Raw genomic sequence first — 14,684 nt, forward strand, 5'->3', positions numbered from 1 at the left:
ACGCCCGGTAAGAAAGTGTATCATACACCCATTGAATGTAGGTGCAGACCCACCGGGAGCGCTTACGACGGAGGAATCCATCTTGCAAACTGCATTTGGGACTCAATGCGGCGAGTTATCGAGTTATAGATTTTTGAAAAACCCTTAGGAGGTATCAGAAATGATACTAGTGGGCATTTCTTGCCGGTCGAAAGGCCCAGGGGCGAGTAGAAAAATCCGAAAGATGGCGTATCTTATGTAATACATTGGGCATTTGTATATTTTATTCCGCCGGAATCGTACCAATCTTGAAAGGAAATCGCGCCCTTTGGAAGGGGAGCGTTTGCTCTGCAATGGCAGTGAGGCTGTCCGTATGCCAACGCCTGACTTACACAAGCGTGTACCACCCTGGGAGGACATGCTGACTACCGAGAAGCATGCAGTAGTAGCCCAAACTGCCACAAATCATCTCTCCCAGCACCATATACCTGCCTGGACCACCGCAACAGCCACGTACAGAATGCTCCGTGTTTTTGTGGATTGAACGTGGCGGCCCTGTTTACGGGCGGCGCCCCAGGCGGCGGTTAACGGCGAAGAAGGCAATCACTGCAACAGGGCCTTGGAAGTTACCACGCCACCTGCCCCCCCCCCCCCCTACTTCTGATCTTCAGCTGCACCTTTGAGGAGGGCGTCCGATTTGTTCACCCCCTCTTAGTGGTTAATACGGATACTTACTCCCGCATCACTGACAGCACAGAAGCCATACGGAGCTTCAATAGAGCCCCAGACAGCACTTTGTGGCACATAACATCCAGCGGGCCTGTCCCACACTACGACTGTATATCGCGGTAAGTGCTTCATTAACTGTTAAATCTAGAAATACCATCATGTCATTCATCATCGACACAGAACACGCTTAGTGTTGATAAACATCATGATTAATCCACACACATTAACACCGTGTGCGTGGATAACAGCATGAGCAGCCATGCGTCGAGCGCATGTAGGGGGAAAACGAGGACCGTTTTGATAAGCGCAATGAATGACCGTGGAGCGACCTCAGGTGGAAAATGCAGGCGCGAATGAAAGTTCTACGCGCATCAGCAGTCTAAAACGAAAAGTTCCGGTGACGTCACCAGAGGCTCACGCCTCCGTGGGCTGATGCGGTGCCAGCTAGAGAAGGCCGACGACCAGACGCCTACGCCTACTGCTGCCTCGGTGCGTTGCGTGCCTGAGCGGCACGAGCTGGCAGAGGGCGCGTATCAGCGCCATGGCGACCATGGTGAAGACAGAGACGAGGCAGAAGGCGGCTACGAGCCCGAAGACGATGGTCCTCATGCTCAGGCCCTCGCTCCGCACGTCGGGCACGCACCGGGAGCCGTCGAAGTGCCGGCCCCGGTAGCAGCGGCACGAGCGGTTCGAGCAGCGCGAGTGCTCCACGCGGCACATGCTCTCCACGCTGCAGGCGCCCATGTAGCCCACCTGCAAAGCACCACGAACGTGCAAGAGGATTTTCTTTCACTAGAGGCCGTGCGGAGAGGTACGTCGACAAATGCCGGAGTCGCAGCCGCCACTCTACCACACATTAAGTGTGCATGCTTCACACAACTCGCCACGCGTTCACGCGTGGCGAGTTAAACAAGTCGTGTGAATGACGGCAATGACGAGTGGGAAGCCGTTTTGCTTAGCTCCCTTTCCAGGCAACAAGCTGCTGCCATTTGAAACGCGCAGGATGCCGCCAGGGACCACGAGTTCCTGAGCACGGCGTCTGATGGGACGAAAACATCAGCCACGCCCACAATGTACTTGTCTTTCTCAGGGATGACAATAAGATCTATTCCCCCCCCTCTCTCTCTCTTTCTCTCTTTCTCAAGAGGAGTTCAGTATTGCAGAATGTTCTGTTCCACAGTTCTCTGGTTAGCCGAGAAACATAGTCTCTATAGTTCATCTCACAAGCTGCCTGCAGCACTGCGGAGGCTACATTGTTGTCCCCCTCAGGGCGCCTAACTCACCGCAAAGGAAGCGACAAAAGGCGCTGGGGCCGTGCCGTGCCACTTGCCGAGAGGGAAGAAGGGAGTGTCCTTTCAGGACCCGCTTCACGGCGGATTAGGCGCCCTCAGCGGGCGCACTATTGATAACAATGTAGCCTCCACAGTGCTGCAGCTAGCTTGTGAGATGAACTATAGGCTATGGTCGAATCCGAGGGATGTGCATTTAGAGACGAATTTTGAACGATGTTTTAAAGACGATAGTCTTTCTTGGGCTACTTAAACGCAGAAATTTTTGTCTGTCTGTCTGTCTGTCTGTCTGTTTGTCTGTTTGTCTGTTTGTCTGTCTGTCTGTCTGTCTGTCTGTCTGTCTGTCTGTCTGTCTGTCTGTCTGTCGGTCGGTCTGTCTGTCTGTCTGTCTGTCTGTCTGTGACTCGATTCGGCCACTCGGCCCAAGTGAAACATAATTTCCGCAATATTCTTATATACCCACAGCCAAACCTAAACGTGTAAGTCCGGTTTCAATGTTCATACATGTCAATATTGTTGAACAAGAACAAGGCATTACGCAAATAAAAGACATAAAATAAAAGATAAGAAATATTTCTAGTGTTCCTTTATAAAAAAATTATGGATGCTTGATTTTCGCGAACTTAAATACTATATACATCCACCGGAGAAAAGGAGAAAAAAATTCCCCGCATTTCCCCGAGGGGAAGAATGTGAAAGTGCGAATGCACGAGTTGAATTTGCGCGGTTCGGTAATGCTCGCGAAAGAGAGATCACACACACACACACAACTACAAAGAAAGAAAGATGCATTTATTCACAGACACCTATTTGTGTTGTCGTTGTACTTGATTGCTAGAGCGGATCTCAGCTTTAAAATTTCGTGTCAGTACTCCTTTAAGCGGGTGCATTAGCCCTTCTCACGCCCGATTCCTGGTCAATCCCCCACGTGGGTATGTGCCATGTCAGCGGCCAGGCAGCGCGCGCCCATCTCCCCCCGTTGCCAAGGAAGACGAGGAGATTCCTGGCCAATCCCCCGCGTGGGTATGCTATGCGGACATCGCCAATTGATTGCTAGAGCGGATCTCAGCTTTGAAATTTCGTGTCAGTACTCCTTTAAGCGGGTGCATTAGCCCTTCTCACGCCCGATTCCTGGCCAATCCCCCACGTGGGTATGTGCCATGTCAGTGGCCAGGCAGCGCGCGCCCATCTCCCCCCGTTGCCAAGGAAGGCGAGGAGATTCCTGGCCAATCCCCATCTCCCCCCGTTGCCAAGGAAGACGAGGTGATTCCTGGCCAATCCCCCACGTGGGTATGCTATGCGGACATCGCCGGTGGACGCAGGTTCAGGGTCGCTTAAGAAGTGCATCGCACTTAAAAAGTTCACTCCGTCTCCCGCTGTCACCCGCGCCACTGTAGTTTATGGCGGCATTTTAAAAAATCAAGCGGCAACAGTTACGAAAGGTTCCACTAGGTAGATTGCAGGTTCTGCGTGGAACGCCCGTGGAGTAGGGCAACTTTGTTCTATAAGCGTTGAACTAGGGCGCCTCGATTTACGCGCGTCTCCGGCGTACGGCAGCGCTGGCATCGCGGCACGCGGCCTGGAGCTGTAAAATGCGGTAAATTTAAATTGACTTGAGCAAGCCTCTAGCGTGTTATCATTCTGGCTTTTTCATGCAATTCATTAGCAAACTGCATTTTTTGGAACAGTGATGCATAAACATGGTATGGAAAGCGCAACGGATACTTCAGCCTTTGAATTACCTTATTTCATGTGATAATGCAGCATATTTTATGCTCATATTTGCACAATTTCTTTCTAAGTCAGTGCCACGGTAGATGTACAAGTGAGTCTGTGACGCAGTCGCGCCTAAATCCATCTCAGTTATTAGCCATGTTTTTGAGTAAAGGTGAATGTGTGAAAATGCCACTTAGAGTCTAGTGTTATCGTTTTGGTATTTGTTCTTTGTACGCTGGTCATTTTCTGTGAAATTTAAAACATGCATGTCTCCATATCTCAAAAATCCGCAATACTACGACCCAATAAAATTTGCTTAGTATTTTGAAAAGCAATGCATCAGTGCTAATAGTTTGTTTCGTCTGTATTTTAACGCAAGTGTCTTGTTTCGTTTACATGCTGCCAAAATTCAGAACGAGATTCGGCAGATGAAGCCAAAGTCTCGGTGGGCCGTTCCTGATCTCAGAACAACTTTAATATAGAACTGTGCCCCGACAGGAAGCCGTTGGGAACTGCCAGGGACCACACCGCTGCTGCGATTTCTGCTTTCCATTTGCTGGTATCACTGCAGGCTCCATATGTCAAAGCTGTGTTAAAGTGGCGCTTGCGCTTTCCTTACCAATGCATCCGCCAGTTTGGCATACGACCTCGGTTTGTACCGACAGGAAAGCAGAAATATTGCATAAGTGAAGTCGCATAGACAGCTTCCCAACGTCTATTGGAGCACTGTTTTATATATGTGACGAAAAAATCGACATCCACCTCAATGCAGCCTCAAATCCACCTCAAATTTTGTTCGACATTTTATCTCGAGTTACGCTGTTATAACGATTACAGGTGAAACTTTCGCGATATTTGCATTATTGTGTAAATGTCATGCGTTTACGTTTTGACATTTTCCGTGATTATTTTATTTTTCTTATTTTTTAGTTTTTCAAAATTTCGTTCGACCAATTATCTCCATTTACGTTATTATAACGATTACATTTGGGGCTTTCCCAAAATCTGCATTGTTAGGGAAATGCAGGGCGTTACACGGTTCGCCAGGTTTCGCAATTATCTTATATTTTTCTGATTTTATTAGTTTTTTAAAAAATCTTTCAACTAAGTTCCTCCATTTACGCTATTATAACGATTGCAGGTCGAACTTAAGCGATGTATGCATTATTGTGGAAATCCCGTGTGTTATACGCTTCGATATTTTCGTAATTTTGTATTATTGTTATTATTTTGTAACAGCGTAATTTGGTCCAGCACCGCTACTGTTGAAGGATGAGTCCGGAGATGAATCAGTCGAGGCGTGGAAGAGGTCTTAAAGTTAACTGATTTAATTTACTGGTAACATTGATGACATTTAGCACATAAGAATCAGAACGAATACACTTGTTACATAAATGAGAAAGACAGTCAATAAATCAAGAGTACTTAGCGGGACATGGCTGACTGGATTTCGGTCTCCCGGCGGGAGGGCACGACGACGGGCGGCAGAATTTCTGAAGTGAGTCCTGGTGCAGGTCGCCCGCCGCCCTCTATAGCCAGCGGAGCCCCGTTATATTCGCTTCAAGCGGTCCGGTGGGGGACGTATTGGGGGAAAAAGTGCATACTGGAGTTTGCGGACGCAATGGAACAAGGCTTTCTGCAGCCAATTCGCGAGACGCTTCTTGCTCCAATCAGCCATGTTCCCGCCAAAGTGAAAATGAAAAAATCAAACACAGAAGACACCAAGTTCAAACTCGAAGGCGCCCGTTTCCGGCAAAAGAATTACTGGTGAGAATAAAGTAGTGCATACAAACTCGAAAGGGGAAAAGACAGGCGGTCGTTTGAACCAGACCGAGAGTTCGGAGCACAGAGCGGCCCGCGTAGACGCAACGGGGGGTCGGAGACGCCACTGCGCGCGGTAACCTGAGACGGGCCGATGGCTCTCTCCCTTCAACAGTCGCGTACTCCTGGTCGGCCGACGGGGCAAACACACGCGCCGGAGCCGTATCTCAGAAAAAAGGGGGCCAGGGCCCAGCCACGTCCGAAGCGTTTTCTCACAAAACGCTTGGGAGGAAGGGCCCCGGCGGCGGGAACAGAACTCAAAACAACCAGAAATCATCAAGAGACCTCCGCTTCGCGACAATTTTAGTTTTCCGAAATTTCATTCGACCAATTATCTCCGTTTACGTTATTATAACGATTACTTTTGGAACTTTCCCGAACTCTCCATTCTTGTGGAAATGCAGGGCGTTACACGGTTCGCCAGTTTTCGAAATTATTTTATATTTTTCTAATTTTTTAGTTTTTTCAAAATTTCGTGCGACCAGTTATCTCCATTTACGCTATTACAACGATTACACGTAGAACTTTCGCGATAACTGCATTATTGTGGAAGTGCAGGGCGTTACACGGTCCTGGCTTGGGGGGAACACCGCAAATAGTGCTACGCATTAAAAACCCCAGCAGGCGTAAGTGCCGGAGTATGGGCACCCACCTCTCGCACGCATCGGCCGAGCCTGTACTCGCTGCTGTACGGGGGCCGGCACACGCAGCGGCCCCCTGTTCCGCACACAGCGTTCGGCTCTCCCCCGACCACCTGGCAGTCGTCGTCGACGGCGCATCGGGAGCCGAGGCCCACGTAGTGCTTGACGCACGAGGCCCGCGGCACCGAGTAGAAGGGCCGGCCACGCGTGCACGAGCAGCGGGACACCTGCGCGTGTCCCGCCATTGGTCGAACGCTCTTTTACCGCGCAACACGAAATCCTAGCCGTTACCCGAGGAATACTTCCTGACGGCCTTCCGGTACGAAATGCGAGGCGATCAAAATAGTTCAAAAAAAAAAAAAAAAACATCGCTCTATATTGTCAACAACGAGCAGGATTGATTGGTTTTTAATGGCAATGTTCGGCACTATATTATTACGTGGCAGCAAGCCGGTCTACTGACAAGTTATTTACTCGAAGGAATATTTTCAAAGCAGTAGCACGGAAACAGGGAATGGTTTAAATTCTTCGCATGCCAGTCCGTGTCTGCGGCACCTCGTTGTAATCGTCTGCATACAGTGCATGTTATGAAACAACGAGCTGATGCCGAGCTTCTTTGTTTAGGAGCACCTCGGCATACCGCCCGCTGAAGCGCACCTGATGTCCCTACGATGCCGAAGTACCCCTTCAAAGAGATCTGAAACTCTTCCGATAAACGCTTTCACTCTTTTTTACGCGTCTGGAAGCACTGCGAAAGCTATACTTACCGGCAGCACGGAGCGGCACTGCGTGATTTTCAATGTCGCACCAGATACGCCTTCCATTTCTGCTTTTTTTGTGTGGCATTTTTTTAAGTGGCTATCGAATGCATTTATCGCTGGAACTGGAAGTAAGGCGACCAATAGCCGCTACGCCGCTGTAATGACGTAATTCTAGCGATTGGAGAACGCCAAGACCGGGGAAAAGAGAAAAACCTTTTGAGCAAGTTTCAAAGTTATCTGGTGGGGCGTGCAGCAGTAATTCTTGGCTGAGCTACTTTGCGACCCCATATTCTAAGCATTGTTTGTGTTTATTGACTGCATTCTGAAAGCACTAAGGATTTACAAGAAAGTTCAAAGGGGTGTTGCACGCTTCCTTGAAAGCTTACCCCTTCAAGGCACCCTGGCACCATGGTGCACTCTGTACAAGCGCTTTCACGTTTTCTTTTCGGACAGAGAGACACTCTGCGCTTTGCTCGTCGCGCCAGGTCCGCCTTTCTGCCTTGCTTTTGTTGCAATTTTCTTTAACGTGGGTATCAAATGCGTTCATTGCTTCGACTGAAAGGAAGCCATCCAATGGCCGCGAAATAGCTCGAGTGATGACGCTGAAGGGCCGAACAAGGCCCGGACCAAGAAAGAGAAAAAGATCCACATTTTGAAAAAAAAAAAAAAAAGATTTTTTTGAAAAAAATAAATTTTCCGATAAAGAAAAGAGAGTTGCAGGATTCTTCAGAAATTTCAAACACGACTTTTTACTCACTTGATTTGTTTTCCTGCTACTACTTCCAAAGCGCACTGAAACTTAGCCTTCTCCCACCGAGCCACCGCGGCATTTTGAACCTGGCGCCCCAACACACACGCCTTTCCAATGATTGGGAAAGCATACTGCATCCGGAACTGCGGCTGTTTCCACGACCATTTCCTCTATCAGGTAACATGATTATCACCGGTGGCATAACTTTTTTACGAATAAAAAACCAGGCCATCTCCACTAACGTGAAACCAGCGGAGGGGCGAAGCATGCAGTGTATAAGTGAATTCAAAGATTGCAAGTCTCTCTCTTTCCACACGGTGAGCGCTGATCTACGCGACATCCTAATTACGAAAACGTAGAAGTGAAATTCGAAATGTAGAACTGCAAAAGTTAAAGTTAAAGCGAGTGCGGAGCGAAATAGAAGCAAGCAAGCGCGAACGAGAAACCCCTGCATGTTCTTTTCGTACGCGTTTTTGCTCATGGCGATGAGACGTTCTAGCGCAAAGCGTTGGAAAACGAGTGTCCCGTGTGTTCTTTTAGTGCGTGTTACATTCTAGCGCAAGGCGTGGTATAACGAGTGTCCGGGTGTTTTAGTACCGCGACCACATGAGAATACGACGACGAACGACAACGGCGACAACATGAGACGCCGACAGCCCGGGCCCAGAAGGTGCTTCGCCCATAATATATACAACCTGCGTGGTGAGGTCGGTGTGGCAGCTCGATCCGTCGTCCACGCAGCGGTGCTTGCGCGTACAGGAGTCGTTGTGCGAGTAGTGCAGCGGGTCCGCGCCGTCGGCGCTTATGTACGACGAGTGCAGCTTCAGCCGCAGTCCCCTCCCCGTCGCGTTCGTCGAGACGAGGCAGCCGACGAGGCCCGTTGTCGGCCCGCTGGCTCTCACTTCGAGCACCGTGTACGCCAGCTCCTCTGTGCGCACCGAGCGGTCCTCTCCTCGGCGCACGGCGACCCGGTACGGCTCGTCGGGCAGGAAGCGATCGGCCTCGACGGGCTCGTCGTCCACGAACCACAGGAACGAGGCCTCCCACGCGGCGGGCGCGGCGCACGTGAACCGACTCACCAACCCCGCGGTCGCCTGTGGACTGGACGTCGTGAGCGAGACGGCGCCTTCAGGAACTGCACTTACCGCGGCGCTGGCCTTGGCAGAGGAGCAAGGGTCGCAGAGCCAAGGCATGAAGATCAAGGTCACCATCAGTGATCTGGAAACGGGGCTCGGTGCGGCTGGCATCGACATGTACGTTCCAGGACGCGACCGTTTGTGATGGCTATTCGGATGGCGGGGAGGACGATGATGGTGATTGGCCGAATAGCAGTGGCGGCTGCACGCTCCTAGTTAGCGATTGGCCAGTAGGTAAGCGTATTACGGACGAGTACTGGAAGGCGAAAAAAGAAAATGACAAGTGAAAAGGGGATTAGGAAATGAAATCGAATTTCTTAGGACTCCGACACTAGCTATAGTGTCGCGCCAGGATACGAGGCAGGCACTTCCTGCATAAGCAAACTTGGCACAATGCAAGGAGGGAACGTTATGAAGCACGTTTGTTTGTGCTTTGCGATTGAGCGTGCTTGTTAGTTAGCTCGCTGTGTGAAACTTAGAACAACTTGAGCTTAACTGTAGCGGAAAAATATGGGCCTGTCCCTTTCCCTCTTGAATAGAAGCCCATGTGTAGAATCTCTCTGAGAAGGTCCCAGCTCCATCACCATCGGCATGCTGCGCCCAGCTAGTACTTCTCATGGCCCTTGGCCAATCTCCTTTGGCTGGTATGATCACCGCCATATCCCGTGCCGCCTGATCGCACTTCTTCCTCCTCACCCGCTTCCGCTCGCTGTTCTCTCGCTGGTCGCCCCTCTCTCCCCATGACGCTCAAGTCTTGTTACCGGGTGTCAACGGATCCCACACCATGTATTGAGAGCGGACGGCAATTTTACAAAATTTACAACTTGAGCGTGAACAACGTAATTGCGAAGAGTAAATAAATAAAACTCGGCGTACTGTTTGATTTGTCTCATAATTGTCATATGTTTTGGGGCAGTTAAAGCCGTTTTCTGTAACCACACTCCGTCCGTAAATGGCCGTGTATTGATGAAAGAATGTAGAATCATTTAACGTTTACGACTTCCCTGTGGACTAATTACGAGGAGTAAATGAAGCTCGGTGTAATGGTACAGTCGTATTAGCGACCAATCATAGCGTATTTTTTTCGATATATGTACACTAGATTAAGGGCTACAGAGCATTCACCGGAAAGTTGGCTTTGCCGCAACATGGAAAATTCTTTGTCGACGTACGCGACTTTGTAGACGGACGCTGCATGGGTAAGCCGAGACACATACAGCTTTGTTTCTTGGTAAAAAAAAAAAGATCTTTCTCAGCTGACTCTGTACGCAACTCCCAGGTTGGTCAATCGATTCGAACATTTACGAACGGCACACGCCGTTTTATTATTTCACTATTCGCGCAGCGGCATACACATGCAGTATTAACTATTTCATGGTTTTGCGTCGTAGGTCGCTCTCCTTATTGACGCTGCAATTTTGGAGTCTCCGCTAAGACATTCCTCCCAGATAAATTGAAGGACGGAAAAAAACCCGAAAGGCTTGAACCCGAATCCGAACAAAACCCGAAAAAATTCCTGTTCGACACCCTGCTAATAGCCATCCCGAAAGGAAGGGGTATGATTTTGTGTTGGCTACTCCCAACAACGTGCCATTTAAGTCTGCCAAAGCGCATGTGAAGCAAACCGGAATATGCATGAGCGAGTTATCAGGACAACAATAATGGTAAGTTAGTAGGCGGCTGACGAGGTACAAAGGCCGAGCGCACGTTCATTTAAGTTGTGGTGGCCGTGCCATGGAGAGGGCGAGCAGCGTAGAACTGGTTGCCGTTCCAGATGTGTGCTGGGCATGTTCTGTCCGCGAGCTCGCTGATACTAATGATGATGATGGCTAAGTTAAGTACATTTTCCGGGCAACCAGGTATATAAATGAGTGCTTCTAAGACTCAGAATTAGCATGAACAGTTCTGGGGAGACTAGCGAATAATACTGCCGTCTAATCTTCCATGTTGCCATGGAAAATACCGCAGATTGTCCAACCTCCAGCAACGCTACTACACCATACCACATCACCTGGGAGTGCAACAGCAATTGCCGTGCAAAGACACAACACCAGAAACAAAATTTGAGATACGGGAGGCAGCCCTGGCCAGCTTAAGCTTGAAAAAAAATTCCCCCGCACCTCCCCGAGGGGGATTGTGAGGATGCAGAAATGCATTGGGTGCACCGATGAGTGTGATGCGATTAATGGCGAAGAGAGAGGCGAGAGTGTGAGCGTAATCATTTATTTTTTTCTTTTCCCACAACCGTCATTTCCGCTTCGTTATAGAGAAGCGTCTTCGAGACCGCGTTGAGCGCAACCGCCAACTGCAGAGGATCGTTCACGTCAAAGTCGTCGGGAATTGTTTCGAACTCACCGTCAGCATCATCGATGTCGTCTTCCTGCGGTTCCTCTCGTTCGCCGCCGTCATCGAAGTGATCGAGCCGACTCCAATCGACCCGAACGTTGATCCAAAACTCACGCAGCCCTCCTCTTCGCAGCTTTGTCTTCTTCTCCCTCTTCTTCTTCAGCGGTTCCCCTACGGGAAGATGACGATGGTGGTTGAACGCGAAGCTATCTCGTGATGGATTGTTTGGTTGGCCAATCCCTAGGAGCATCATGCCACAATCATCATCAGACGCGCTGCGGACGCCGGCCAACGTACGCAAGACAACCCCCGGCTCTAATGCATTTCTGCATAAAACCAGCTCCATGGGGTCAACCTGGCCTTCGCGATGGCCAGGCTTAGTTGCGTCCTTGACTATGTACATCACTCAACATCGACAACAGAAGTCCTCTGCTTTCATGTTTCAGTCATTCATTAGGATGCATTATGAATCATAAAGCAAGTGGAATGCAAGTGCGTCATTGCCTCGTCAGTGCACCTGGAGCATACACAGTTTTATTTTCTAAACGAACATATTTCTATTAATAAACCTTCACTTGAAAGTGACATTCAAGTTCCAGTGACTGTGCATGAATCGGCGGCCCTCGCTCTGCCGGCCGCACCAGAACTTCCCGCAGTCGTCCCCTTTGCCATTGCAATTGAGAAAGTTCACCAGGACAGGAACCGAGCTGTTTCTTCCGAGCGCCGGTGCGTTGACCTGGGCGAATATGATGTCAGCTGCCGCGAGCCGGGCCATGACCGGATGAGGCGGTTCCGAGGAGTTTTGGTGCCCGGAGCGCGACTTCCAAGCCAAGCCAGAGGATGCCCAAAGAAGCAGAATGGCGAAGATGACACCTCCCATGGACACGGGTGTCCTCGAGCGGTGGTGATTCTTCAGCAGAGCGCGAAGAGTGTCACCCTGCCGGAAGAGCTCTATAACATCATGGCTGCGGTCTCCTTGGCCCTTCAGGAGAGCTTCGGAGGGAAGCCAAGAGGGAGAAGTCGGTCCCTGGAGGCGGGTCTACAGTGCGTCAAGGAACGCGTCGAGGAAGAGCTGCCGAGCTCGCGGTGGGCGTGTAGCCTTCGGTCCCTCTGCTGGTGGAACGTGGTGCGAGGAAAACGAGAAGCTCCAACCCGGGTTTGCGAAAGAAAGACAACACAATTAAAGGCGCCAACAACAAATACAAAACGACGGACAAACAAGGCACCAAATCAACGCATCTACGTCATGATGCTTTTTTTGCACGCTCGTCCAGACAGAACTCGGCGCACGCAATTTACAAAATGAATAATTCTAATGATGATAATGATAATGAACTCAACTCGTGTGGTACATGGCCATAGAAGGTTGGGTGGAGGATGTACGGGAGAAGGTAAAATTTATACCGTGCTCCGCTTATTGGTATGTAAAATAAAGTTGTGAGTAGATGAGAAAATAAATTAGAAAAGTGGAATCTAAGAAGCTGAGATGTAAGCAATGAAGATTAAAATTGCCAAATAGTAATGACAACCTTCGCAATTGAAGCAGCTTCTCGCAGAGAGAGAGAGAGAAATGACCTTTATTGCGTTGTCCGGCGGGGGGTGCGGGTCAGGCCACGCAGGGCTTCTGACAGGGAATAAATTGACAGATATCCTTTCACATACGGCCGATGGCAGCTCGCAAAGACAGATGCAGCCCCACATGGTTAATAGCTACCCCCGTCTAGCCCTCGAGGTGGGCTACGTATAAAAACCTGGCGGATGCTAGGAACAGGTGGGAATCGAGGTAAAGCGAAGCAGTGGTGAGTGTTCGTCGAAAAATACAAGGCTAACAAGAAACGCTGAACGTGTCATTCCCTCAGTCGAACTCGTGGGACCAGTCGAACTCGTCGAACCATGTTCAAATGCGCATAAAGGGTGAAAGCTGAGGAGACAACTCCGTGGACGTCTTCTATAAAATGCGGTGACCCCTACTGTTCCAGTTTTCGAAGACCGACTGTAAAGTCACTGGTAAAAGCCAATGGCATAGTCTTCTCGTGGCTGTTGTATCCAGTCAGCTAATGCCCCTGTTTAGCTCTGACTGAAGCTCGGGGCGTGGGACTGTTACATTTGCGTTTGCGTTCCTGCCGTGCTGACGTAGAGTGACCAAAGAGATGCTTACTTTCACACAATTGACTCATGCCATTCATGCATCGTCCACATCATCATCGAAAATGAGCTCGGTCCCCCCACATCTGAGAAATTTACGCGACAGACTAGGGCACCCTCCGGGACTCAGTCGTTTCGTTCCTTCTATTCAACATTCCCTTGTCGGGACTAGCATCTGAACTTGAACTTACCACAGGCATGATGTGGATTTTATGCTGACGACCTTACCACATGGACCAACCGCGGATCTCATGGCAACTGAGAGAACCTTTATAGCAAGCCACTGACATCACCAGTGACTATTTGCAAATGTTAGGCTTCATGTGCGCCTTATCGAAATCTAGATGGCCACCTTACACTGCGGGCTCAGACACGAGGACGGCCTCGCAACCCCACACCTGAGCCGACAGTCTCATTACGGCGCACCCGGTCCCCAATGTGCCGACACTCCTTGTCCTAGGTATGCCGTACCACTATTCTGCCTCTGAAGAAGTCCTGCTTCCCAGTGCCCAACAAACGGTGTATCAACTCACCCGTCTCATCCGACCCATCTGTACCCGCCGTCAGGGCCTCAAAGAAGCTGACACCTGCCGAACACTACAAGCAACACACTTCAGCCAAATCACCTACGGGACTCCACACTTGGCTCTTAAACGTTAAATAACTGCGAATGCTGACATTCTCATCCGCAAGACTTATAAATCTGCCCTCAGAATCCCACATCTCCCATCTACCAAACGAACAACTAGGCCCGCACAAAACGCTTTCGGAGCTCATACAGTCAAGCCGTTCAAGCCAGTGGAGTAACTCTCACTACGCCTGCCTTCCTCACCACCTCTATGGCCACAGCCGAAGAAGCATCAATCGCGCTGGAAGGCGCCCCTTCCTCGTGCATTATCACTGCTCACAGACGCGCACGCAGCGTGCCTGCGCTTTGTCGAGCAATATGTGTGCCTACTCTCGAACCCAACGGCCTGGGCTATCACAGAATCGCATCTTATGAAACACTGCCCTTACGTCCCTTTCCCGGAACTAAGGCGGCACTTGCCAACGCCCTCGCCTTCGCAGAGTGGGCATCTTAACAGCGAGCTGTTGAAGCTTTTAGGCCCGCCGTGGAGCATTACCAGAAAACTCAGCCCAGCCGAGCGCACGTGAGCGTGCGCCTCGGGAGGAGTGCCTTCGTCGGCCAGCTCGACCTTCGAGAACACTCTGCCTAGCGTTCGTGGCATGATCTCTCGCTTGCTGTTCTCTTCGCCGGTTCACGTGCGTTCGCGCCTTAAGTTGGGAGCACAGACGCGCCAATTTCGCGCTTCAGACGTCGAGTTCGTGAAGTTGGTTGCCGCGGGTTCTAGAGCGTGCTAACGTGGTCC

At 50.2% G+C, this 14,684-nt stretch overlaps 1 protein-coding gene across 1 annotated transcript; it reads right to left on the minus strand.

Annotated features, from left to right (window-relative positions):
* Window positions 1-1,123: 1,123 nt before the first annotated feature.
* Window positions 1,124-6,420, minus strand: LOC144168383 (uncharacterized). Its single transcript, XM_077697383.1, has 2 exons — window positions 6,187-6,420; window positions 1,124-1,461 (listed from the first exon to the last, which is right to left on the minus strand). Exons 1-2 carry the CDS (start codon window positions 6,418-6,420, stop codon window positions 1,153-1,155), a joined length of 543 nt encoding a protein of 180 aa, XP_077553509.1. The 3' UTR covers window positions 1,124-1,152.
* Window positions 6,421-14,684: the final 8,264 nt, after the last annotated feature.

The sequence above is a fragment of the Haemaphysalis longicornis genome, unplaced genomic scaffold, assembly GCF_048455015.1.
Source record: "Haemaphysalis longicornis isolate Haplotype H1 unplaced genomic scaffold, Haemaphysalis longicornis Haplotype H1 scaffold_2, whole genome shotgun sequence".
Classification (NCBI taxonomy): Eukaryota; Metazoa; Arthropoda; class Arachnida; order Ixodida; family Ixodidae; genus Haemaphysalis; species Haemaphysalis longicornis.